The 27,989-nt window shown below is 43.5% G+C and overlaps 1 protein-coding gene across 5 annotated transcripts in view; it reads left to right on the forward strand.

Annotated features, from left to right (window-relative positions):
* The first annotated feature begins 2,594 nt into the window (after positions 1-2,594).
* LOC133130694 (PHD finger protein 21A-like) overlaps positions 2,595-27,989 on the forward strand; it is an 80,912-nt gene continuing 55,517 nt past the window's right edge. For 2 of the 5 annotated variants that reach the window (XM_061245465.1, XM_061245466.1), the window contains exons 1-6: positions 3,169-3,566; positions 8,289-8,326; positions 9,097-9,149; positions 13,094-13,192; positions 15,519-15,551; positions 23,166-23,231. In XM_061245465.1, coding sequence (XP_061101449.1) covers positions 3,493-3,566; positions 8,289-8,326; positions 9,097-9,149; positions 13,094-13,192; positions 15,519-15,551; positions 23,166-23,231 — 363 coding nt within the window. In that variant the 5' untranslated portion in view covers positions 3,169-3,492. Of the gene's footprint in view, positions 2,844-3,168; positions 3,567-4,210; positions 4,352-8,288; positions 8,327-9,096; positions 9,150-12,670; positions 12,980-13,093; positions 13,193-15,518; positions 15,552-23,165; positions 23,232-27,989 lie in introns of those variants that run through there. The other 3 variants (XM_061245467.1, XM_061245468.1, XM_061245469.1) reach the window with 3 other exon arrangements.

Consider the following 27,989-nt stretch of genomic DNA (forward strand, 5'->3'; position numbering starts at 1 on the left):
AGCTGGGTACATGATGATATGGCTGCCAGTTAATTTAACAGAAAAACTATGTACAATATCAAATACTTTCAGTATGTATGGTACACCCTGTTGCCGTTATTACAGCTTCCATTCTTTTCAGGAGGCTTGCTTTGAGTTCAAATATGCAGGCACATTTTTTCCAACCTTGTCAACACCTAGAAGTTGGTTGCATTTTCTGCTTCTCTTGATCCAAGTAATCCCAAACACATTCAATAATGGTGAGGTCTGAACTTTAGGGTGGCCAGTCCATTGTTCTGAGAACACCAACAGCTTGATCGTCTTACCAGTCTGCTTGGGGTCATTATCTTGCCATAGACTGAATTTGCTCCCAAGCAAACATTGTCCAGAGGGTATTGCATGATATGAGAACTGTTTGCATTTATCAGCATTCATCATGATGCCTTTAATGAAAACCAAATCACCAACTCCAGATGTTGTTACACAACCCCAAACTTTTATCCTCCACCATGCTTGACTGATGGTTGTAGACATGGTTCCAAGAGTCTTTCATTTCTTTGGTGGCATACATTTTGCCTTCTCTTATTTCCAAAAATCTGAAATTTAGACTGCTCAGGTGTCCAATTTCAGTGTACTAGTGCACATTTTCTTTTATTTCCTTTTCTCAGTAGTGGCTTTCTGACAGCTAAACATCCTATAGCATTGAGTTGCTTTCTCACATAAAAGGATTGGCAGAAACAACTGTGGATTTCTTAAGATCTGAAGCAAGACTGGAGCTTGATATGTTTCCTCGAACTTTAATAAAGGAAAGAGTGGTCTTTGACTTTTGCACAGCACACACATACACACAAACACGCATTCATACAAACAAGGAGAATATAAGTAAATACAATAATAAACAATAAATAATATCCAGCAAACCCCCCCATACACAAAAACACAGATCTGGAGTGTGATCATTCTGGAAGGAGATAGATATAAGGTTGAAGCACAATGGCTAATGGGTGTGGCTGCTTCTTTATCCAACAGAGAGAGGGCCAGTTATGTCTTCTTGCCTTGAACTGGAGTGAAAAAATTTCCACAGAAGTTTTTAGAAAAAATACACATTTTTGGTATCCCTGCCACAGCTGTGTACATGCTTGGAACGAGGCTTACCCTCCAGTAACATGTTGAGAGTATAAGCATGCGTATATCGGCATATACAAGTATCAGTGGAATCCTTGCCGAAATCAGGGAGTCACATTATGTGTCACGACTTCAGGATGCTGGCTACAATTATTACCGTGAGCACTACCAAACTTATTTATTGGCCCTTTCCACTAATTGTGCTTGTTATTTGTCATAGTAGTTGCCTGTGTGTATCAAATTAACTTATTACTTGCTTCTGTGTTCTGGTATTTTCCAAACCCGTTGCCAGTTGATGTTTTTTGGCTAATGCCGTAATTTGCTGAAGACTCTCATGATCTTGGGCCTGGTCAATCTGGCTCTAAATAACTAGTTGCATTCTTTAAAAATAAAAAACAAAACTCCTCTATATGAACAAAATGTCCTCTATCAGCAGAATTTGGTTTATCTGCAAGCACCATCTACCATTGTGTAGTTTTCCTGATTTGTAAATATTATAGGCTATGCATCTGTGATTTAATCATGATAACAAGCTTCATGATAGCATCCAAACAATCCATTAATTTCAGAATTTACCCTTCTCTTCTTTTTAGACTCAACACGTGAGCTACTGCCCAATATGTTTGTGCAGTTTGCCCATACAGTGCCAGCACATTTTGAGTGGTAGTTTGTCAGGCAAGCATCAATTTCATATAGCAACAATATACCCAATACAGGTATCCAATCTAATACACCATAACGGTCAAAACATCAACCATTTTGTGTGTGTGGAAAAATATAAACAAAAACTATAATTACATTTGCTCGATAAATATGGTTAGACGCACTTGTTTTCTCATTCCTTGCCTATCAATGACTAAGCTAATAGCTACATACCCTGTTATGTTGCTTATTATGTTTTGTAGCCAGCAATGTTTCAACAAATTTACTTATTTCCTGGCACTGCTTACTGTTATGTAACATACCTGACTCACAAATATATACGCAATAAAATTAAATCAAGTGTACAGTGCTTGTTTTAGTTGTATCAGGGCGCATTTTTCCTTTTGTGCTAATGTGTGTAAGGCACACAGCCACGAAGCCGCGGTGGCGAACAGTAACAGCAATGGATTGCTCCGCGTACTTCTTTTGCACTATACTGAGTTGCACTGAGTTAGCAAGCTACTTCACTCCAGATGAGTTTCACTGAGTTTACATCCGGGTTTTTTCCCTAGGCAATGGAAGTCGTAGTACCCCCGTTCCTTAGGCAAAGTGAAATAAATTCGCCGCACCGTCACAGAAAGTAGTTCTCTTTTTCAAACACAATTTCTCTTCGCGATATGGTCGGCATCGAAACAAACATCCTCACTTTTAACTTCATTTTATAACCCCTATATCGACCGGAGCAGCTACCGATCAATTTGGAGTCTTTTCCTCCACAGTTTTCCTACCCCCTGCTCGCTCCCTCTTCCTGCGCGCATTGATAACTAGTGTGCTCAGGCCGGGGGTGAATGAGATTGAAGAAGAGTTCTTGTTTTGTATCTCAGTTTCTCTCTTTTTAGACAAATTAAATAAAAATCCAAAAATAAAACCGGAAAATCTGATCATACTCAATGGAGGGTATTGAAAATTAATGTAATTAAATTGTATCGGGGTAGGAATTCGGCAGAGAGATACTGGGGTGTTTGTAAATATTTATTTAAATAATTTGTGTGTGAGGAGAGGGTGGACTGCTGCTCAAGTGAGTAAAAGAGAGGAGGGTAAGTGCACCTCGGGATCTTTTTTTATTATTATAAGAACTTTTATTTATATTCTTGCGGAACTTTAATTGGTTTCGGTCGGGATTTGGCTGCCTTGAAAACAATGCATCTGTGTTTCGAGCTTATCAAAGCGGTCCGTAGGCTACTGTTTTTGTTCATTTATCCTTATTCTAGGAGTTGAGTGATATTTTCTAAGTGCATTGCTATTGGAGGGCTGCGATCGTAGTGCAAAAAGGGGCAGATTCTAACTTGATGCCATGCTTCGTGCTCGTGTTATACAATGAAAAAAAACGTTTGATACGAAAATTATTGAAAAGCACAAAAGAAATTGGACTCTTTCCTGTTGTGTAATGAGAGCTTTTATTTTTAGTTCTCGTCGTATGTGATAATTCGCAATCATTTTTAGCTACTTTCTCCGTTTTTTATTTTGAATTATTTGTTGCTAGCTAGCTAGATATGTTTCATTTTTATACAAGAACGCAACTGACCAGTTAGCTAGGTGGCTAGCTACTCCGAAAATACGTTAGCTGCTACCGAAGTTAATGTATTCTTTATTCTACGAGTGACTAGCTACTTGTATGGAACTAAGCGGATTCCTATTGGACGGCGAGTGTGTGAGCGAGGAGGCAAAACTCTAGCTAGCTAGCTAATGATCTTAGGGCAACTTAATAATCTCTTTGCACCAAGTCGGGACTTCAATTATTTATCCGTGTGGATAGCTATGTATGTATGCCATTTTTTAAAACAATCGACACTTATTTAGATCGCAGCCTTTCCATTGGCCTATTTCTTTTTATTTTATTCACATATAGCTAGCTAGGTAGGCCCACAAGCTTATTTTATTGTTTAGTGTCCGAGAGAAAGCTATCATTGTCGCCGATTAGCATTCCTGTTGGAAAGCAATCTATTGGTCGAACGAGGAACGGAAATATTTATTTTAAATATTTCAGTTAGCTGTTTCGATAAATGTTGTTCATATTTTCCACATAGTTTTTGTTTACGTTTGCAGGCTAACGATGTTGCGCAAGGTGACAAGGTAGCTAGCTAACTGTAACAGTTACATTCCACAGTCTACGTTACACATGTCATTTCTAAAACTATTTAACTATTTTAACTAGCTAACCAGTTTATTTTTCCCCAGATTAGTTTTGACACATGCTTCCTTTTTATGCGTTCAATTATTATTTGCTAAGTTCACTTGGGGGACTTAAGCACCTGTTTTGAGGATGCATTCCAAATAGGTTAGTCTGAAGTTTTTAGGAAACAAGAAAGTAGTCACTGTTGCTCATAGCAATACAACCTAACAGAACCTATAAGATTAAGCCTGTAATTAACTTACTCTTTTGTAATTAGGAGCAACTCCACTGATTGCCCATGTGACCAAATAGACAGTCCTTGAAACAGTCTTAGTATTCCATATCATTAGTTTAATAAGGAGAAGGAGCAGGAATTCTTCAAACCTTGTTGGAAAGGTCACCAGGACAACACTTGAGAAAGTGGTCTTATGGGTAATGAAAGCTTCACTCTGGTTTTTAGTTACTATCAATTTATCAGCTTCCTCATTGTTTTATCATTTTGGATTTGCACCAAAAAAAAGTGTTCTTTCTGGAATTATTGTAATACCCGCTAACCCTCTTGTGATAACAAAATGGTGGAAAGTAAAATAGAAGTGGCACTCTTTTTCTGCGTGTTGCCTCCTATATTAGTAGTGATTACTTTATTGCACAACAGTGCTTTAGGTTTAAATTTTGTCCATTTCTGCAGACTTAAGCTTCAATTAACCGGTGAAAGTCTCTGAATACCTTTGTTTGGGAAAACTGAAGGGATTAATATGTTCATTAGTGGCCATTTGCTGGATGTTAATGGAATTACTGTTAAGACAAGGCCAGTTAACAACCTTATTTCTGTTTTGTGTTTTATTTGTTTCTCTGCAACTTCATCTTGTGTTGGATGTATAATGCTTTAAGGACAGATTTGACCATAATCAGTACTTTGAAAAATTCACCATTATGTACCCTGGTGCCCACTAGGCCTGATTTACACTGCAACAGGGTAGATTAATTTTGCCTGCTAAGTGAGGCAAATTCTCACTTTTCACAGTTCATTTGAAGGTAAGTTTACACATGCCAGATGGCTTTCAAATTTCTTGCCAGATGAAACTGTAGGTTCTAGTTGTGATTTATTTGCTCTTTTTCTGATAATTAGTAGCAACCCTTGTATGACATTTGAATGTGGTTCATATCCAAGTCGAACATTGGATTACAAAGCTAGCCTACTTGTTACAAGTTTAGCCTCAGTCCAACAAAAAGTCTACATACTCTTCAACTTTTATATACTTTTGTCTCTGCCAAAATGCAGTGATTAAAAACTCAGTTATGGAATCGGTAAATCTACATGTTTTTCAGGTAAAGACAAGGTAGCCTACTATTCTCATAAACATGGAAGCATGCATTAGTTCTGACAGGTTTGGCAAGTGAGCATCTTTTTTCTTTTTTTCTCTTGCGTGCTGTACCCAGTGCCCTTTGCTCACTGAAAAAAGTACACTGCACAAGGGAAAGTTCTGTCTCTGTGCCGATGCTTTACACACAATTACTACAAGTGCAGGCCTCTCATCACAAGTGCCTGAGACCCCTACTTCACACCCCAGATCTCAGAGATTAGACGTGCACTTAGTTAGCCGGTGAACGGTTGTGCTTTTAGCGAATGCATCACAAATTCTTTTTAATCCTTTAACTAGTTATCAAGCCTGGAGGGAGGAATTGAAAGTAACTTTTGTTGGTAGGAGGTCAAGTCAGAGCATGTGTTATACCTTCTTCAGTATGACGTGATAAGCGCTGTCTTTACTGTCGGCTAATGGGGCACATGAGCGCTGTACCAGCTGTGTCATTGTAGCCGTCTTGGGCAAATATTATGATCGTCCGATTATTGCACAGTGATATTATAGTACTTGACTTTCTATTTCTAATAAGAGTTCTTGCTGTTGGTAACTTTGAATAGGCCTATTTGTCAGCGTGAAAATGTGTTCGGGTTTATGAACAGTAGGCCTCATCCTCGGTATGGCCTACAGTGCGAACGCTGGAGCTAATTTAAAACCCACGTGAATCAGGAGGTGTTCCATTGTCAAAGAGGGGGTTGTGGACCTGCAAATTAATTTTTTTGCAGACACTGCCTGTACAGGAAGTGGTCCACGGTATGTGGCGATAATGCTTCTGCACCCCTCTGAAAATGGTCAAAATGAAGTTTAAGATGGAGTTTCTGGAGTTCTGCTGGTCCACTGGCCCTCACTTTCTTCAGACAGTGATGCAGTGCCATTTCATTTCTTGTAGCGAAAGACGAACAAAGCTTAGTGTTGGGGTGGAACAATGTTGCAAATATGTTATCAATGTTTTATTGCAGTGATTATTGTATTGTAGTGATTATTAACAACACATATAAAATGTTTGAAATGGCTCAATTTATGTGTGGGATTCGAGTGTGACCTAGTAGTATTGCATAGAAGGGGTGGAGAATGTAAATGTGTAATGTTGGTTTGCTTTCATTTTCTGTTTTTTCGTAGTTCTGGGCCTGTGTGCCTTTAGTGAGCTGATTGCTTAAAAAATAATTTCAGTTATATAAGAATAATGCAATTCTGAGGGGCATGTTTGCATTATGGGAATTATATATTGGTCCGGAAACTACACCATTTCACTAGGGTTGGAAAACATTTAAATTTAACCAGTATGGAATGGGCCTACATTTTCCATCAAATACATTTGGCTTTTCATGCAATCATATCATTGAGTGTCTTTCATTCAGCACTATATATTTTCATATATGGCAGGGGTGCACTACTCTGGTCCTGGAGGGCCCGCCTGCTTGCTGGTTTTTGGTCCAAGCAATTACCATAGTTTTAGTTTACTGACAGCTCTATGAACTATGCTGGTTCAGTTCTGTACTTGAGGACAGTAAAATCTTTCAGATAAAGTTGCATTCTGTGGCTGTTGCTGGTGCTTATACAAATGTAAGAATCAAGACATGATTGAGTTAATTAAACAGTTGAGAGCAAAAATTTGCACAAAATCCTGAAACGGATTGGGCCTTGTTGTGCACCCCCTATGAAAACACGGGCAGCCAACACATGGAAGCCATTTATTGCATTCTTCCTTTGGACTGCTGTGTTGAAAAGGATGCATAATAATTAGGCCTATACATCCATCCATCCTTCCATTATCTTAACCCGCTTATCCTGAACAGGGTCGCTGGAGCCTATCCCAGCATACATTGGGCGAAAGGCAGGAATACACCCTGGACAGGTCGCCAGTCCATCGCAGGGCACACGCACCATTCACTCACACACTCATACCTTCGGGCAATTTAGACTCTCCAATCAGCCTAACCTGCATGTCTTTGGACTGTGGGAGGAAACCAGAGTACCCGGAGGAAACCCACACAAACACGGGGAGAACATGCAAACTCCACACAGAGAGGCCCCAGTCGACGGGGATTCGAACCCAGGACCTCCTTGCTGTGAGGCGGCAGTGCTACCCACTGCACCATCCGTGCCGCCCTAGGCCTATACATTTCCATTCAAATTTGTACTTTTGGGACTGTATTAAAAAATGCCTTCCCAAACATTTGTTTTTAGAAAACTGAAAGCAGTTTGATAAAACACTGTCATCACATTCGGAAGGTAGACTAGGTAGCGCTATTTGCCAAAAATAGCTTCCAAACTGCCCATACTTGTGCACACTCATATCAAGTAAGTTGCCATTGTGAGCAGAAATCTTAAACATTTTTCAGCCTGTTCAGCTCTGAGATATGAGCCGTAGTTCTACTGGAAGTCTAAACTCTGAGCATGTCAGAATTATTTAGCTTCAGATCTTGTTGAAGTGAACTTGCGCAGGTTTAAGAGGAGTAATGGGTCCGCACGTGTTTGTTTGGTCCTTTTGAAGTTTGTACTCTGGGATTGTACACTCAATCTGCAGTGTTTTTAGCTGCTCATTTCCTGGAGACCTGAGATTTTGTGGGCTTGTGTTGTAGAACAAGGCTTACAGCACAGAACATTGGACTATACAGCATGTCTTTTGACCAAACCTTATGAATTCATAAAATGATATGATTATACTATGTGAAAGCTATTGTAAACACTGTTGTACTGCACATACATAGAAGGTTAAAACACAACTGTGCTTCATTTTGGAAAGGTTGATCGAGTCCACTGAGAGGGAGAAATTTTCACTGTTAGAATAAATCTAAGGAACCAACAATCCACTGATTTGGTAGACGTCAGTTCAGAAGGTGGAAAATGAAAGTGCTGTGAAATGTTTCACGTGTAGCCGTTGTTAATCGGCATTTCCCTAGCCCTGTGACTCAGCTGCTTTAACCCCCACCAGTCTGTGGGCTTGCTGCACTTGAGCTGTGGCAGAGTGGTCCTGAGTAACGGGTGCCATGTTTCCTGTTTCGCAGGGCGCTGGAGAGAGGAGGACCAGTTATCCGGCCAGGTGGTGAGTTCTGTAATAGCCCGTCTTATGATTGTTCTCCTGGCATGCAGCCCCGGCCGGAAATCAGTCAAATGACAGCCCGGCTGCCATTCCACTCTTTGACTTCCCATTTTGAATCTCTGTTTATCAGTCACTTGCAACCCGACGAATCACAGAGCCGAGTGGCCAATGTTGATTTCCCCCTTTCCCCTAATTTGAACAAGCCAGTGTTGGAATGCCTTGAAATGCCTAAAGGATTCTTTCAGTTTTTTTAAACTTGGCTAAAACTGCCTAAATGTGTTAAATCCCTCTATTGTACGTCTGTGAAAGTCCTGAAGGGCAGGGTAGTTTCTGCTTTTTATTCCACAATGGATGTCCCGCTAATCTGATTGAAGCAGGAAGGATTTATTCCCTTTCTTGATAGAACCCCCCTCATATTTCCAGGGGTAAATCAATCCTGTGTTTGAAGATACGGCCGCCCCGCAAAACCCCAGAAAGGGCCGCCGCCGCCAGGCTACCTCCTGCTCCACGGAGCGATATGAAACGAGGCCCCTCGCAACCAACGGCAACGGTGGAGACGCCGTGCCGGCTGGGCGCGCTTCATAATTACGGCCACTTTAGAGGCTACTCGGGCCTGCAAGGCCTCGGGACCGGGGAAGATCTAAGTGGATGGTTATATTGTCTACCTGCTGTGTGGAGAGAGGCTCGCTCTCCCGCATGCTGCTGGACGTCTCACTGTTAGAATATCACAGTGAGCCAGCGCTAGCCCCTGACATGCTTGTCTTTTGCTACAGCTATACTCTCGGGCGCGAATTGGATGGTGTTCAAAAGTGGGGACGGTGTGAAGGTAAGACGCAGATGGTGCGCCGGGGAATATAGGGGCCGTCGCGGGAGACTAATGACAGAGCGAGACCTTTCTTCTGCCTGTAGCAGGCCCGGATGAGAAATGCAGCACAAAGTGCAACATCTCTATATTACTTCTTATCTATTGCTGTATATATACTGTATATATTACATTTTTGAGCACTGGCCGTATATCCCACATGGTATCTCTATCATTCTGTTTGGTTGACGGCACCAATTTACATGCAAACTAAGAAGTTCTATATTGCCCTGTTTTGACCTGCATGGTCCTATATTTAATTTTATTTTGGCCCCTCTAATTTTGTGCAAGCTTAAAAAAGTGCAATGACTTCACTGAGACACAAAGGCCCAGGCAGGCAGCGAAGCAGAATTATGGTATGAGTGAGTGTAGATGGCAAAATAACAAAATGCTAAATAAATTAATTCTGCACTAAACTCTTTTTGGGGTAATAAAAGAACACTCTTTGAAACTGTTGTGACAAATTGCACATTTATTTAACATTACCTTTTTTTAAAAAAAATTTTATTATTTTTTTAATACATATTCATGAAAGGTTGACATGTGACTTCAAGATTTGGCTGTGGTTAATAATTTTTAGCATCGCTAAAATCGCTGAAGTCAAAAGCTCTTAAGCAGCCTTGCTTCAATAAATAATAATTAAGATTTAAAATCTACTCACGTAGAGTCCATTGTTTGGTCCTTCACTTTGGTATTAAGAACTTGATTGGTTACACAAATGTATAAATAAAATCTCCACATATTACGAAAGATGCAGATAACCTGTTCTTTTCACATTTAGCTGTTTTATGCCCTATTGTGTGGAGTGAACATATTTTCATTTTAGCGACTCTCCCTCCCAGTGTTAATGGGCGTGAGGGACGGCTTTACAGTGCATCCCGGGGAACACTGGCTCACACACATTCACAAATTTAAAGAAAAACTAACATTTCAATAAAATTTAAGTAGTTCTGGGAAGCCCCTGCACAAGCCTAGTTGCTTACAGAGGCCGTGGCAGTTTGTGTGGAGGGAAATGGCGGCTCTTCCAATTTAAAACACAAGTCCTTATTTTTAATTCACAGTCGAGATGAAGTGACATATGTGAGAATGAAACCGTATCCTCGAGTAACAAATCTTGGAGTCCAGGCGTAGCCGCCTTGTGTAATTCGATGCTGAGCGCGGGAAGTGGTTCCTCCTGAAAGCACCGTGAGCCGTTTGCTGTTGCCAGTAAGCGGTGGGTTTGTTTAAATGTGGGTGAACTGAGACTGCGTTCGGACTGCCGCATTACCCCTTTTCCACCTGTTGTTCCTTTCTTTGTCAAAGAAGAAAAACACCTGCACGGCAGTGGTAGTGTCAGATTTTACAATTTGATACTTAAGGTAGAGCCACTAATCTTCTGCGTATGTAGGCTATAATATAATCTGTGGTGTGGTGGGCTATAAATTCAGGATAAGGATATCTGATTTATTGTGCATTTTACATTTTGCAGATGATGACATTTAGGAGGAGACTTTGGAATGTGTGCAGTACCTGCAGAATAGCTGCTTGGTTCAAACTGCTGGATGTGCCATGTTGATTACCCCCCTAAATATGCGGTTAGCCTCTTTTCACTTGCCATTTCTAAGTGACAAAGTAAAATGGAAAATGGGCAGTATTATTTCCATAGATTTATAATTAAGATTATGTTGGAAGATGAGCATGGGCAGTAGAGATTGCCAGTTGAGAGAGTTACTGGGGGTTACCGAACGGTGCAGAACAAAAGTGAAGAAATTGTGGTGTGTGTGTATGAGAGGGGAGAAGGTCTCTGTCAGCTCAGCGGTCACATCCTACACTGGTATTCACCGGAATTGTTGGATGTTGGTACTTTGGTGCTTTAAAAACAATTCATACCAATATGGCGCCTTTGGAACTGGATTAAGTGATAGGTACCAGAAGTTATGAAATATGTGAAATTGTAATGCCAAAGCGCTCTGAATACTAACAGGAATCAAACTGATGCTGTTTCCATTTGTGGGTGAGCCCACCTGATAATTGCCTTTGCATGTCAAGCCTGAAGATGCGCATCATTCGGGTGGGTTCCTTGAAAAATGGAATGAGGGTCTGCTTTGTGCCCTACGGGTGAGAAATCCCTCTATTTTATGGTTGAGCAATGTCAACAGCCTGTGGAGCTTCAGCCAAATTCCCAGCTGTATAAATGGGTATTACTTTTAATAGTTTGATTGAAATGAAATTGAATGATTCATTAGGAATTTGTGCTTGTTAAAAGTGATTGGATTTTAACTTGAATTTAATTGAATCTTGTAACAAAGTCCAAAGGGTTTTAGGGTTGTCTGCTTGGTTGTCTCAGTGTCTCTTATTCTGTTATTTTATTATTTTGGTGAAAAGTAACACATATGTTCCCCAGAACCCTGTCAGTTCTGTTCAGAAGGTCAGCGGAAGCTGAAGGTCAACAATCTTCACAACTGATTTTCAGTTTCAGTTTGCCGAAGCACTGGTTGTGTTGTGTTGACGAGCCCTGTGCTCTACTGTTGAGGCCTGACTGCCATTTGACCGTTGCCGGCAGTGCGCAGGGTGACGTGTGATTGGACGTAGCGTCGCCTGGGGAGGGAGGGGTTCAGTCGGTACAACTGTCCCAGTCTCATCACCGAAGAACAGACAACTGATGTCAGTTAATTACATTTACTCAAGATAGCATGGTTACCTATTTGTTAAAGGGAGAAATAATCTTAGACGAGTAGATGTGCTTCTAGGGGAGGTAGGGCAGGCTTTGGGCCTTGTATTTCTCCAGTGAACTCAAGTCATAGTGGAGAGAATGGTTGATTGTCCCGATGTATTACGATGCATATTGTTCTATTCATCCTATTTTGTCATTGGTCAACTGGTCCAGCTGTGGCATGCATACGACTTGTTAAATGGTAAATGGATTGCATTTTTATAACACTCATCTAATGTGCTTCACAGTGAATGCCTCTCATTCACCCATTCGCATGCACTCTGACAGCGATTGGCTGTGGCTCGTTGGGAGCAATTGGGGGTTGGGGACGCTGACACACCCAGGGAGGGGGATCGCGCCGGTGACTCTCCGACCGCCAGACGACCGCTCTGGTTGTGCTCACGCAGCCCACTGAGCGGCTCACACCTCTAGGCCAGCGTGGCGCCTGGGGCGGAGGGCACTACAGTGCTTGCCAAATTTAAGCATGCCACACCTGCCAACCGCCACAGGGATGCAGTGTTCGCTACACCTGGGGTCCCTGAGGGCGGGGTGAAACTTACACTGGGGGCAACAGGTGCGAGCTTAATCTTCTATTGAGAAGTCAAAGCTGTCCAGAGGATGTCACTTCCTGTGCAGAAAGTGACAAGTGAAAGTGTGTGTGTGTGTGTACTGTATACTGTATACTGTATCATTGCTGTAACAAGGCCAGTCTTTCTTTGTGAAATATCAGGCGTGTACTTGAAAGAGCGATGCATTCACAAGTTATTTTCTATTTAGCAAAACCTTATGTACAGCTCTATTTAACCCCCTGAGACCCCAGGAGAAAAAAAGATTGTAAGTATTTTTTTAAAGAAGGCTATGCTTTCTGTGTAAGATTGTTAATACCTGACCTTGGTATGAACATAGCGTTCTGTACTTCAGGTTCATGTTCAGAATGAGCCAAATCTAGGGAGGTGTTTTATTTAGTTTTTTGGCATCTTCCCTCTCAAGGTGTTACAACCAAAACTGTCCTACCTGCATTTCCTGCCAGACTGTTTATAGTGTCACGCTCATCAACAGTAATGGTACAGAGATCAAAACACTGTTGCTTCTAACCACGGAGGTGCGCATGAACGTACAGGTATTTAAGTGTATGGATTCTTTTCCTCTTCTTAACACATACTTTTCCTTTTATTTTTTTCCTCCCCCCCCCCCCCCCCCCCCGTTCCCTGAACAGGCTGACGGCTCTCCAGGACTGAGTTGCAGACAGAAGTTATTAATGATGGAATTACAAACATTACAGGAGGCCCTGAAAGTGGAAATACAAGTCCATCAGGTACGTACGTTGCCGAAGGCTTTTCGCTCCTTTTATTATTTATTTCTTTTCCTTCTACACATGTGCATAATTAAGCACGGTGTAAAAAAAAAAAAAGAAGAAAAAAAGCAGTGTGTAAGAAAAGAATACAACTGATAAGCCTGGGCTGTGCGCGCAGCTACTGAAGCGCAGTTTCTTTATAGCACATAGTTTATCTTGCGCTTCAGTCCCACTGCTGAGCTGGGGCCAAGCCCATACAGCGCCATCGTTTTTTCCATCGTGTTACTCGCAAATGGAGCTGTTGCACATGCTGTCGAGATGAAGGTAGACTCCTGCCGAGAATAAGATGGCTGTCCGGACCTAGTTTGCACTCCAAAGGAGGAGGACTAGACTTGCCTCTTCTGCCTTGTATTCTGGTTCGATTGCTCTTCTCAGTGATGTCTGCATGGTTCTCAACACGGTCCATGGTGGTGGTCTCCAACCCTGGTCCTGGAGAGCTACACGGTCTGCTGGTTTTCACTTTTATTCAGCAATTTATCATTTAATCATTTGGAGCAGTTGATTACTCCGTTAACTGGTTCCAACAGAGTACTGATTTTAAGGTGAAAACAAAAGCCAGCAGACCAGCTCTGCTGGACCAAGGTAGTATAGTATGGACTAATATTCTATACTGCGTTTAGTATAGAAGTATAGTTTCACATCACAGCTTACAGCTCTCATATGGGTAGGCCCTAACAACACGAGAGGGCTGATCTGATCACTAAGAATACAAAACTACCAGGAGTCCGAATTGAGTTAACCAGCCTGGTTACAGGAATGAACTCGGAAAGCGGTATAATGAGCCAGCCTGGTTCCAACTCTGCAGACGGAAGGGGGCTATAATGAGCCCGCCTGGTTACAAGTCTACATTGGAAAAGGGGCATAATGAGCCGCTTTGGCTACTGCTATGTAGTTGAAAGAAAATATAATGAGCCATTCCTGATTAAAGCTTTGGAAACGGGATAATCGTGGTGCATCTTCCCTAACCTGCAATGACACATTATGCTGCTTGGTCCATCCCTTCTTAAAAGACTGGTTGAATACAAATGAAATGTTATATTTGCATAACTGGTGTTTGGAACTTGTACTTGTAGACTTGTATCGGTGCCCTCAAAAACAGTTTTTGGCCGCTGAATAACGTGTGGTCATTTCTGGCCCTGCGGCCATTTCAGTCGGTGGCTCCAAGGGCCCAGCTGAGTGAGATGCAGGCTCAACAAAGGACTTGTGAGCTTCCATTGAGTTACCTGACCTCGACATTTACAAAACGGGCTAAACATTTTAAAATGGCATTCAATCCTGCCTGATTATTTATTCATTTATTTATTTAAAAAAAATAGTTTTGAATGAAATATTTAATTGAATCTTTCCAGTTTATGTGACAAATGGTAGCCCTGCACAAACTTTTACAAAAAGTTTAGCTTTAGATCCTTTAGTTTTACGTGCGATGGAAAATGTTTTTGCAGAACTTGCTGGGCGTGCCTCTGCTCTGCTCCAGCTTTGTGCTTGGGCAGAAGCCAGCATACTATCCTGCGTCTAATATACGAACACATGAAATGGCTTTTTAAATGTTGTTTTAACGGTTTTAAATTTCCTCTCATTTGTCAGGAAGACTTATTCTTTGAACATAAATTTGAGCAGCGTTGGTTAGCCAAGCTTTTGAGGTTCTCTTCTAAAGAACAGTTTTTCTGAATTTTCTGTCAGGCTATGCAATTTGTCGAGGGAAACACAAAAGCTCTCTGAAAACATGTGCATTTCCCAAAGAATACTCCAGCAATATTGCAATGTTATTATTTTTAAATTACTTGTCCATTGACTGGCTATCTCGGCAGCAATTGCTTTCTAATTTTCTCTGTTGCCTTGTTCTCGACGTGCGTTCATTTTTCACCTGCCGTGGTCATGTAAGGTGCTGGTAGTCAGAAGCGCTGAATGTGCCTTTCAGAATGTGTCATGTCAAATTGGATATGAGCAGCTCTGTGGCTGTGGCCAGGTGGGGGAGGGGTGGCTGCAGTACACAGCTGTGCCTGTAGGGGCCGCTGTTTCTACAGGCTGCACTGCTTCTCTGTGGATCTGTGGGCCTCTCCAGAACGTGATGCAAGAGGAGAGCTGCAGGACAAAAAAAAAAAAACCCAGAAAAGCGAAAACACATTGTCGGCACAGACTGGCTTTGCCATATTTCTCTCTAAATCTTTCCGTTTAGTGTAAAAAATCTGGTTCTCATGAAATACACTCTTCTAATTCATATTAAGTCCTTTCCCCTCCTCTCACTCGAAATTACATCCTGCGTGTTCTTGTGTTTCCCTTTCTACAGAAACTAGTTGCCCAGATGAAACAGGATCCACAGGTAAGACTTACAATTTTAAACTATTATCATTTCTAAAACTATTCTTTTTTTTTTTTTTTTTTTTTTTTTTTGTGGAAGCCCCAGTCCTGCCTCTCGGTTTACCGCTGTGCCCCCCCCCCCCCCCCCGCCCCGCAGAAGTTCCAGGAGCGCTGTGGCTTTGTCTGAACTCGTCCAGCCCGCTGGTGTCTTAGCGGCTGACACGTGTAAAGCACACAGTCCGCACAGCGCTACGGGAGTGCAGCAGTGCCCGCCACGCAGCCTTGTAGACAGCTGTGTCCACTGGCTGCCCGTCATGTAGCCTTGTGGAGCCTGGCTGATTCAAACCAACCTTAACCTCGTAGCACCGGCTCTTTTCAGGTCTTTGTGTGGTTCATGCTAGCTTTAGTGAGAGTGCTCTGCGTGTACGTGTCTTACTCGGTTAAATGCTGTACACCATTTGATTCTTGCTCATCTCTGACCTGCAACACGCACAACCGGTGAATGACCCAGCGATCTTTGCTGATCAAAAAAACAGGAGGAGGCGGGAGGGGTGGAGTCAGTGACTCGTTCTGACAAGGCTTGGCTCATTTTGTATGATTTACATCTATTATGAAAATCAAGGAGACAAATGTTGTTTTGCAGGGGGAACAGTTGGTAGTAGTTTGAATGGGTGCTGTAGGATCTCCCAGCACTAGTAACTATGGGGGGGTTCTGTCTGAACTGAGCGATCGACAACCTCTGTGCTACGGTCCAGCCGTGCTGTAGCACAGTCTATAAATGCCATGTAAAAAAATAACGACCTAATAAAAAGCCTTTTCATTTCAGTTCTGTGTATCGTCCTGCACGGCCTCCCCAGTATCTGTGTGCCTCCCATAAAATGTTTCGGTAACCCAAATCCCAGGGAAAAAGTGTCTGTTCCCTGACACGGCAGCTAAAAGAAAGGTTCTTTCTACCAGTGAAAAATGTCACCTGCTTGTACAATATGACAGTCTGAAAATGAACATGAGAAGTTAAGGCACCGAGTGTCTGAACAGCCCCAGTCTGCACTGTCAGAGCTGCTCACGGGCAGGAAATGAACGTGCACCTGCACCGCCATTTTGAATCCATCCAAAAAGTGAAGGAATTGTATTTAACACTGGACAGATTTACCAACTATTAATGTCGCTGTGCGATTGCCAAATCTCAAGATTACACGAGTAGAACTGCATTTGTGTTTCAGAAGTTAATCTGGCAAAAACGTTATTTGGTTATACTACGTTTAGAATATGTTTGAGATCCAGCACCGTAACTATGCTTTGAGTAAATCTGTATGCATTGTTTCAGTGGACAGGGCTTCCGTGTGGCCAGTATATTTCTGGAAATTCGGGCTCCCTGTGGTTCAAATTTGAATACATTGTGGCTCACAAGCTACAATTTGTCATTGCTGAGAAAACGTTATGAATGAGGGTTTATTATACACTCCTGTAACCAGTATATTTGGTTAAAAGCAGCTTCACAAATGTGTGCCTTTGTTCATTGATTATAGTATCTGAAATGTGCCTGCAGTTCATAAATAGGTTTTCTTTACATAAAATCCATTTGAATATATTTGAGTCAATTTTTAAAGTATGCATCGGATCGGGCTCTTAAGTAGATTTTAAAAGCAGCACAAGTTAAACTTCTCTTTGAGCGTTCAGCCATCCACAGAGTGCAGCAAACTGTGAAATCAAGACTTGGTTTCATTTTCAGTCAAAGCGACCATACAGGACAGTGCTTGGTTCATGGTGTATATCCAAGCAAAACTCTTTGCTTTTAGGATAAATGCAGACTTCCTCTAGAGGACAAATACAAGCAGTTAGTGTGTTTTATTGTCTGAATATGTCTGTGGTTTTTCTTGGTTACAGCTTTCATTGTTCAAGCAGATTTGCTGATGGCCTTCTGCTGGTTTTATGGCTTAATTGTGAAATAAACATTATTGGATGATATAATGGATTGATATTTTCTCGCCCAAAACGAAATGCGAAGTTATAAGCTGTAGGCAGCTGTGCCAGCCTGTCCTGTCTCTTGGTGTATTCGCAAGAGTAAATGTACTTTTTCAGAAATAGATGCTGCATTATTTTAGCATTTTCTCTAATATAAGTTTGGGGAAATAAACCAAGCACGGTTCAAAGCAATGGGAATCTAGTCTCATTTTCCGTATGAGAGTGATGTTTCAGAGAGTAAAAGCAATCTTGGGAACTGCAGACTTTGATTTGCATGGTGACCTGAAGCGGAGTGGTTTTGATTATACAGCGGACCTGTGTCAACAGGGAGATCTGTCTGCCAGACGTCCGCAGAAGAACTCCACTTGAGCTTTCGCCCCGTAGACAGCCGGCAGCAAATTTAGATGCGCCCTAGTAACTAAAAAAACCAAAACGGGGGCACCATATTAACTCAGAAACAGGGGCACCACATAGGCCTAACTTTGGTGCAAAAAAAGGCCTATTTGTATCCCACTATAAGTCTGCCAAGCTACAGTATATTGTGAAATGCCTGTATCAGATTACATGTGCGTTTTGGTAACACTTCATTTGAATGTTCCTACATGAGCTATATAACTCCTTCATAAGCACTTGTGTCAGTTCACTTGGTATGTCATTTGCTGCTTCATTGTTGACAAAACACGCGCTACAATGCTTATGTAGTTCTTATGAAGGAGTTGTAGTTATGTAGTTGCCTTCAAATGGTGTTGCCTACATTTCTTATCTTCAACCCGCTATCCACTTGCACAAATGGGGTCATACGGCACCTGAATCCTGTAGGATCCAGGATTCAAATCCATAAATATAGCCTGGTGCACAGTCTTCACATCATACAAGAATGTATACAGAGATGGGAGTGGATATAGAGGCGATCTAGATGTAGTATAGTAAATAAAATCTGTTCTGGAAAAGGCAGACACAAAGTAAGGCTCATTTTGATTCCTGGATAGGAAGAGCATGGTGAGGGACATAAAATATCCATAATGATGATTGATCCATTGAGTAAAATACTGCAAACTTGGTTGGCTATGTGCATGGGTCTAGGGTGTTCTTTTGCAATTTTATGCAGTAAGGCCTAAGTACTCGGACAGTGTTTTTAAAATAATAATAATAATATTAATAATAATACTAGCTCTGTTTGTATAGCACCATTCATACAGAATGCTGCTGAAAGTGCTTAACGGGCATGATAAAAGCTAAAGAAGAATAAAACGCTGTTTTTGACGGTGTTAAACTTTTAAAAAGTTTCATGCTTTTGCAATATTTTTCTCAAAGCCGCAGGGTGCTGTTGCATTTAAAATTATAACTGATAATTACGTCATATTCAATGAATACATGTAGTTTTCACACTTTGAGGCACAATTTATTTGCATTACTTAAAAATGATTTACATTACTTCTACTATGAAAGGTATGGCTTGCAGACTCTGGTGCCAGTGGGTCTGCTGGCCAAAATGGTCCCTGGATCTTATCACGCTTACAGTTCAGTTGCACAATGTACAATGGCAGAACAGAGACCAGGAGTGAGAGATTAGGAGCTACTCAAGTCGATAGACGTGCTAATTCAATCACGGCAGGATGGCTGATACACTGTGGCCTGAGTGATGGGTGTCAGAGATTCACAAGACAAACTCCTGATCAAGGCCTGAGAATGCATCAAAAGTAGTCCCTGAGAAGGCTCTGGGTTCAGTCTCACAGTAGCACTTTACAATAAGGTTACATGAACATGGCATGAGCTAATTTAGTTAACTAATTTACCACTGAAAGGTTGTTTATTTGTACATCATTAATTTGTGTTGATTTGTGTTAGAACAAAAAAAAAATAGTTCATGCATTTGTTAATGCTAAACTAATCATAAGTTTGCTAATGTATAAATATTCATATAACTAATACAATACTTAAATGCTTAATTAATACATTTGTATTTCAACTAATTCATTGAAGTGTGAGCAGTCTGACATCCATTTGTGTACTTTGTCACTGCAGGTATGTTACATAAAGTTCAAGAGATGTCCTCCGTTTCCCCCTTATAGTGATTAAGTTTTCTTTTCTGTTATACAGTTTTCCCCTCATCCTCTGGCCCTATGTTTGATCCCAGGTTTACTGCACTGAAACAGCATTTTTGTTGATTAAACTTCACATACTTGCTTTGTGAATATGCCTCGAATGAGCTTTCTGCAGCTGTGCAAAACCTCATTGTCCGTTTTTGCTTACGGAGCTGCGCCGGCACATTTTGCCAGACATCTGCCCCCCGACCGGCCAAATAGTCAGTGCTTGCCTGGATGGAATTATCTTCCCGTTGACCTTCCAGGTTCACTTCAGCATTTCAAAAATGGGTCTGAAAGATGCAATGAAAACGGGAGTGTTTATTGCACTACTCATTTCTTCTAGATATAATTTCTCAAGAAGTCTTCTGTGGATGATTGTAGGAGAATGAAGGGATGAAGGGATTGGTATATTTCTATCATGCTAAGCCCGTATATTGGTATAGTGCTAAGCCCGTATATTTCAACCTGTGGCAGGGATCTAACAAATCTGTGCTGTTGTCGCATCGTTGTCAGCTGAAATATTGATGGCTCAACACTTTACTTCTACCACATCAGTTCTCTTAATTAAGAGTAAATACCCTGCACATTTGCTTTATTTTTTCTGGAGTGACAAGCCAGTTAAATAAGGTAATTTATGTCTTGTCTTGGTTCTGTAAAAATGTAAGTTTTTACAGAAGTGCTTCATAACATCAGTCATAACATATAGCTTTACTAGCATGCTTTTATTTGTATTTATAGTTCTTATGTCAATAATAAACCTGTTATGATACTGAACGCGATTGCCAGCCTGCCAGCATCTTGTGGTAGAAATGTGATTTTATTCTCCTTTATGTGCACGTTTTAGACACTGCCCGTTCTTGCTAACAGCGTTGTTTTGGATACAGCTGAGAGATGATACATGACATGATTGAATAATTAATAATGGTCCAATGGAGGAGGAATGCATCGTGGGAGGAGAATGCATGTGGATGAGGCCGATGGCTCTAGGGTTTTCCCCCTGACCGTGTCCATGGGGCTAAGGGTGTAACCGCTTTGACAGGCTTGCCGGCGTGTTGTGGTGTAGCGGGTTCGTTCACGAAACGTCCACTCGGCCGTTGGACCCACCTGGCGGATGAGAGGTGTGTCCTCCCCCTCTGCAGGGCGGGGGGTGAAATAGTAGTGATTTTTTGGGGGTAAGTTATGGGCAGTGCACATTTATCCAGGAGGGAGTGCGACGAGGGGAACATCTGCGCAGAAGTTACAACGCAAGATGTAATTTCAGATCTTACCCTAATCTCCTCTTCCTGCAAAGCACAGATTTATTTTGTCATTTTTCTTAAAAATGTGTTTGTTTATTGGAACGACCTTTCTTTCCCATTTTTTTAGTTTTAAGTTGTTTATCGTGATTTTCGGACTGTCCCTTCGCTGCAATGTCATCCTGTCTGAGAGTGAAGCCGCCATTACACTCGAGCTTTGCGCCGATTAGCAGACATTGGCTTAGCATGCAGAGGAATAGAGATGCCATGGCCTTATCTGCTCTGGGCCACTGGACAGCCCCATTCCTCTGTTTCCTGGAGCCCAACACAGAGGAATAGTAGTAGGTGCTCGCCAGGTTCCCCCTGAGCCACCCAACTAGCCTCCCGGTACAGTACCCGCCCAACTAGCCTCCCCGCCCAACTCGCCTCCCCGTACAGTACCCGCCCAACTAGCCTCCCCGTACAGTACCCGCCCAACTAGCCTCCCCGTACAGTACCCGCCCAACTAGCCTCCCGGGACAGTACCCGCCCAACTAGCCTCCCGGGACAGTACCCGCCCAACTAGCCTCCCCGTACAGTACCCGCCCAACTAGCCTCCCCGTACAGTACCTGCCCAACTAGCCTCCCCGTACAGTACCCGCCCAACTAGCCTCCCGGGACAGTACCCGCCCAACTAGCCTCCCGGGACAGTACCCGCCCAACTAGCCTCCCGGGACAGTACCCACCCAACTAGCCTCCCGGGACAGTACCCGCCCAACTAGCCTCCCGGGACAGTACCCGCCCAACTAGCCTCCCGGGACAGTACCCGCCCAACTAGCCTCCCCGTACAGTACCCGCCCAACTAGCCTCCCCGTACAGTACCCGCCCAACTAGCCTCCCCGTACAGTACCCGCCGAACAGCGGAGGTTACACTGCGCTTTTTGGCTTATGGTCCCACCTCTGAGCTGGACCACTGGAACCGCTCCAGTTTAAGCGCTTCCAGACGCAGTTGTCAAGGGCATATGGTGGTTCTCCTGTGGACCCAACGGATTGCCATTGGAAGAGGAGCCGAACCCTGTGGCCAGTGTCTCCTATTCAAAGGCCTGGCAGGGCTGGGAAAACACAAGCCAGGCCGTTATCGTCACGGTCACAGCCGTCCAGCCCTACCCAGCCGCAGCACACCCAAGTGTAGCTTCCCTATCTAATAAAAGAACCTCTCCACCAGTTTAAATTCCAACTGCCAGTTGTCGGTTAATGGCTGGACCAACTGAATCTTGTTCTTCTGTCATCTTGTAGAGGGATACCCCCAGTATCTGTTTGTCTGATGGGATTGTATTCTAAATGGATGATTTATCTGTATTACATGAGACTCCAGGTTTCTGCCAGAGTAATTATGCACGCTTTCGGCTCTGCTTCTTGGGAAAAAAATATGCTATTAAACTGGTTCAGACGCACACTATTGCTTCATGCTAAAGTGGCATCAAGTATAGTGTGCAGTGATTTATTGTATCAAAACTAGCATTACTAACATCCGGTAAATAGATTGTAAACTGAATTCACAAGCGCCGGTCGACTTTTAGACATTTTTAACTTGGATGAAGCTGATAAAAATCGATCATGACTCTGGCATTTTCTGGAGGTTGTCTGGGAAAATGCTCATTCACAACCGTGTTGACCTAATACAGGAGAGCACAACATGTGCTGACCTGTTTCAGGATTTTAGGAGAACTTCTGCTTTTAATTTTTTAATTGCCTCAATTATACTGTCATCTGACATGTAGGCTATAAGCTACAGCCACAGGCTGCAAGTGTCTCCGAAAGGTTTTACAGTGCTCAAGTACAGGACTGAACCAGCATAGCTTATAGAGCAGTCTGAACTAAAACTAAGGTGGTTGGAATGAAAACCAGCACGCAATGCTGTGCACTCCTCAGTTTTGCACCCCTAATCTAATAGTTCAATAGAAATAATTTCAGGTCAGTTTCATGTTATATTGTCAACTAATGTTCTATACCTCCTTTTTACAAACTCTTTCATATGTACCAAAAATATTACCACTTGTGCATTGATTCCATTGTTTAGGTCTTTTGTTTTGTTTTTATTGAACTGTAAGATAAAGATGTGTGATGGCTCCCTTAGAATAGTTCTGATTGTTGACAAACCGGAACAGGCCAACCAGTGTTTTAGCTTGTGTATCTAGCCTGTGTTGGTCTATACGGTTTCTGGAGGGTTTACTCTGTCTGTGTGTGTCCTAAACTCTGTCCCCAGTGGTGCAGAAGGCACCTGTCTTAGGGGTGTATTAGGGGTATGTGAGGGGTGTATGATGGGTGTTGAGTGTTATTGGACCCTAACATACCGCTTCTGTCCTTTTGTAGAATGCTGATTTGAAGAAACAGCTCCATGAACTTCAAGCCAAGATAACGGCACTGAGCGAGAAGCAGGTAGGGTGCTAAAACAAACGGTCCTGGGAGCTCTGACTCACTTACCCACATGCACACACACACACACACACACACACACACACACACACACACTTCACTTGGATCTGTCCACCCACACATTTTAAAATCGGCATAACCCCGTGTTGCGGACTCCCCCGGGGGGGGCCGAAGCGATGGATCTCCTCTGCGACTCCGTACTCTCCCCACCCAGCTCCCTCCGTCACTGTCAGCGGTATCTGGTGTGGCCCGCCGGTGAGGGAGAGGAGGAGCGGAGGAGCGAAGGAGAGGGGGAGCGTCATTTTAATTAGCTCACCTTTTCTGAACCGGGCCCCTCAGCCGGGTGTGTCAGGTCACATGACGCCGATAGAGAAGCGGCTCCCGGAGTCAGGCGGGTGTCCGTCAGGCTGGTCTGAGGTACCTGCCGCGTCTGACAGACGCTCATTAGCATTCCTCTCTCTTAACACTTCCTCCCATCGCTACCTAGCCGCGCGGAGGCTGGGAAAGAGCAGGACCTGATGTACGAGGCTAATGGAAGAGCCAGAGGTGAATTTGAGGAGTTCAGGTGCATCTGTAGAAAGGAGAATGCCGCGTTTTGAAAGACTGATGCACCAATATGGACTGGGTTGGAGCTTTTAATAAGCGCGAGTTGGCATTTGAAAACCATGATATGGTCATCTGCTTCAGCACTGCGTGACCTAGCTTCCTGCATTACGTGAATTCTGAGCCATTTTGTTTTGCGGATGAAATGGAGTGTTGGCGAATGGTTTCGATTCATAACTTCCTGTGATATGCATGCATGTCACGTCAGAGGTTTAGGTTAATTTTAAGGGGTATAAAAGGAGGTGTTTTTCGCATTGGAGCCGAATGCATTTTGAACTTTGCAGAGCAGCTTATATTATTATCCACTTGTACGTCGGATGTGTGATGAAACACTTCAGTTAAATACCAAACTCGAGGGGACTGTGGCAGTCACCCAGTCTCGGATTTGACCTTGCGGTCGTGCAAGAAGTTCCTCGACCGCTAAAATACTCTGACACCCTGTAATAACTCTCAAGGGGAGTGGAGTAGGCTGACTGTTGGCACTGCAGTACTGATGAAGGTGCTCTCTGAAGTACAATACTTCCGCTTCATTGGCATTTTTGTGGTCTTTTGTGTTTTTTATTTCTTATTTCCCTCCACACTGTCAGCCAGTATGTTCATTCAGCCTGTGTCCAATTTAGCGTTAAGGAGAAGGTCAAAGTTGTGGAATCTCTTGTTCATTCCCCTGTGGCGAATTTTCTTTTGATCAGGGATCGCGATGTCCGTTTTTTGTTTGTTGATGCAAATACATACATATATGGTATATTTCTGTCCAGCGTTCATATATTGATTTCATATTTTCAGTGCCCTGTTCATTTGACAGAAGCAGGGCTGAAAATGCCACTTTAATAGCTATCCAAAGGCCATATCCCCCTCTGAAAGAGACACGCTTAACAAGAAGGTCGTCTTAAGGTCGCAGGCTTGTCGCGTCTTAATGCTTTTTTAGCACCGGTGGCTTTGAGTCAGAGACACTGCTCCACAGAAGCCCTTCCGGCAGGGCAGCGTCCGCGGACTGGAGGCCCCTTTCACACACGCCGCCCCCGCCGCACTGCAGCTGCGGCGGGAGACGCAGTCCGGTGGGAACACCGAGCAGATGTGCCGCTCCCGAAACGACACGGTGTCCGCGGAAAGCGCTCCCAGGCCCCGCCGTTCCCCGGGCACTCGGACGCGGTGAACGCGGAAGCGCTTCTTTCTGGGGACCTTGGGTTTATCGGCTGTGTCGCTGCTGCATGCGGACGAGCGCTCGTTTCAAAAGGAGTCCCATCCTCGCTGCGTAGACTGACGGGCACGTGTGGCATTTAATTAGGCTCCCGAGGAGGTGGGGGGTGTTTGTTTTTGTGTTGCGGGAGACGTTGCTCAATTCTCTGGTTTTGTCTGAAACTTAAGGGACTGAGGGTGTGCGATTAAGAATGAGAAATGGTATTGGCCTGTGCGCGTTTACTTTTCAGACATCCCATTTACCTTTTGAAATGCTTATTCCCATTGCTGTGCGTTCCTCTGTCAGTTAGACAGGTAGAGTGCAGACGGCCTCACACACACACACACACACACACACACACTTGCTGATGGCTGGTCGAAGTGCCGCCTCCCTGGGCAACATGTCGGCCAATTACGTGCCACCTTGCAGGGCTACCTTCCAATGAGAATGGGAAAGCTCTCTAGTGTAATTAAACCATGTTGAATTCATATTTCCTGTTAGCCAATTCAACGAGCGTACTGTACACACCATCTCGACAGAGGCTGGCTGCAGTTAGGTGTTGAAGTGTTCTCATGCTGTTTAGTGGAGCTCTTCTAGTCTGTAGCCACTGAAGGCCTTTGCCAGTGTTTAAAAGTTAATCGGTTTCCCTTCCATTTCTTCGTTTGAGCTTGGTCTCGGCAGTTTGTTTGCGTCTGCTTTTAGAAGGCTCGGTTGGATGAAGGGGCGGAAATTCGGCGAACTGCTCCACTGAACACAGGACCCCTGTGCCCCTCGACTCTGCTGTGCGTCAGACTCCGCTACGGTGAAAAAGGCGTTTGCGCGGCCTGCTTCTTTGCTATATTTCGGAGTTAAATCTCTTCCTTCCCCTGGAGAAATCTCCCTTCTGTCGACGGTCATTTAGCAATCCAGCCCACTAAGCAGCGCAACACTCGCAGCCTTCTGTAGCTGCCCACCGTGGTATATAAGTATATAAGTATATAAGAGGCAGTTAAACTCCATAAACTCAGGAGCCTTAAGCTGGACTTTTACTAGTTGGCATTTTCTGCTTAAAAAATCCAACGCTCTTACCGGGCGTTTAATATTGCTGCTCGTAATATTCCTGGAACGAATTCCGCCGTCTAGTTTTGTACATTCATTATTGAATTTATAGAATTCCAATGCTTTGTAATATAGTATTTATTGTTTGTGCTTTCCAAAATGAAATGATAATCTAAAATATCATCGTTATTATTTTAAAAGCTGGAGGAGAAGCGTGAGCTGAGATTTCACGCCACGTTCGTGTTCTTCAGCTTCGCTAGTTTGCAGTGTTCACGGCGGGCTGGTATGGCGTGGAAGACGTCGGCCCGGAACGCTAAAACGAGAGACTCCGAGGCGCGGAGACCGGAAACGTGGCATTGGGGCGGGGGTCAGAGGTCGGGCGGTTACCGCGGAGACGAGGCCGGCAGCTGGAGGGCGCGCGCGGCCGTTCCCGCCCCGCCGCCCGGGCTGGTAAACCTCTGATTGTTATGAATTAGCAGTGCGGGGAGCAGGGGCGGGTGATTCACCGCGGCGGGTTTGATATTTACGCCGTGGGCGTGGGCGTCCGGGGCAGCGCTCACCCTCACGCGCCGGGGGGGACGCTGGGGCCTCCGCACAGCCCCCCGGGCTGTATCGATCCGCCCCGCTCTGCCTGCACTCCATTTCCCTTCAGCGCCGTGTTCGGGGGGAAGACGCCGTGGCGGGGAGATGTTAGGGAGGCAAAATTGGATTGTGTGAGAGTATTGGACAGAGTGAGAATGGTGGCAGCAGGGTGTTCACTATTTCTTTTTATATATATTTTTTTTTATTATTCGAGGCAGGCCTAGACCCAGCCCTCAGCGGTAGAGAGGAGGAATGCAGCTGTGGAATACAAGTGTTCGTCTCTCTCTCTCTCTCTCTCTCTATCTCTCTTTCTTTATCTCTCTTTCTTTCTCTCTCTTTCTCTCTCATGCTCTCACTCTTACTCTCTCCCCCCTTCACTCTATTTTTTTTCCTCTTTCCCTCTTTTTTCTCTGTCTCTTCTCTCACTTCACCCTCTCCCTCTCTCTCCCAGCCGCTTGCGGATAAGTCTGGGGTCATTGTGCGAGGAACACAGGGCCTGAGTCTGGGCGTATTAATTTTTAAAAGTGTTTTTGCAGACCTGTGAGATGGGGTGATTTGTATTCCGCAGACTTCCCTAAAAGAAGAGCGAATGTGGGAGGGCCTTCTGCCGGGGTTTCCACACGCACAGGCAGCAGAGCTGGGAGAACCAGAGCAGAACTGTGAAGGGAATTTAATGAAGAAAGAGCGCGCAAACGTAACTGAACAAGTGTCTCTAAGACATGGCGTTTCAATACCTGTTAGAGGAGGGAGGTAATTCGCCCAGATTATCTCCCATTATAACTGGTGCTAACTCATTCAGGTACTTGGAGATAAGTTATGTTGTATATTATGTGTAATATCTGATATACTGTATATGTTTGATATTTGCCATTTTCAGCATACTGATTTCAAACTGTAATGAGACAAAGCAACCGGATTATTGTACAGAAAAACCCGATGGGACCGGTATATACATTTACTTATTTATTGAATAGTGCACACACCTCTATTCATTAGTCCCCAATATAGCAGTTATTCCATTTTAGCTGTCCGTTAGTTAAGCCAAATTTAAATACAAAAGAAATTAAACAACAGCAGCAAGTCATCGAAGGTCAAACTGACTACTTTACACAAAAGCTATTGACTGTCTGTATGGCAGTTAATGAAGCCGGGCTGTTGTAATCGCCGTGTTTGACTCGACAAGGGAGTGCTCCAGCTAAATGAGCTCTACGGGCAGATGGTATGGCGCACGTTAATTAGACGTTTGGATCAGGAAAGTCATGGCTGTGTCACTAGGACAAAAGAGGAAACATCTGCCTTCCTTTAAAAGCAAATATAAGAATTAAATGTTTAACTTTTTAATTTGTACATTTAAGATATAA

The sequence above is a fragment of the Conger conger genome, chromosome 6 (assembly GCF_963514075.1).
Source record: "Conger conger chromosome 6, fConCon1.1, whole genome shotgun sequence".
Lineage (NCBI taxonomy): Eukaryota > Metazoa > Chordata > Actinopteri > Anguilliformes > Congridae > Conger > Conger conger.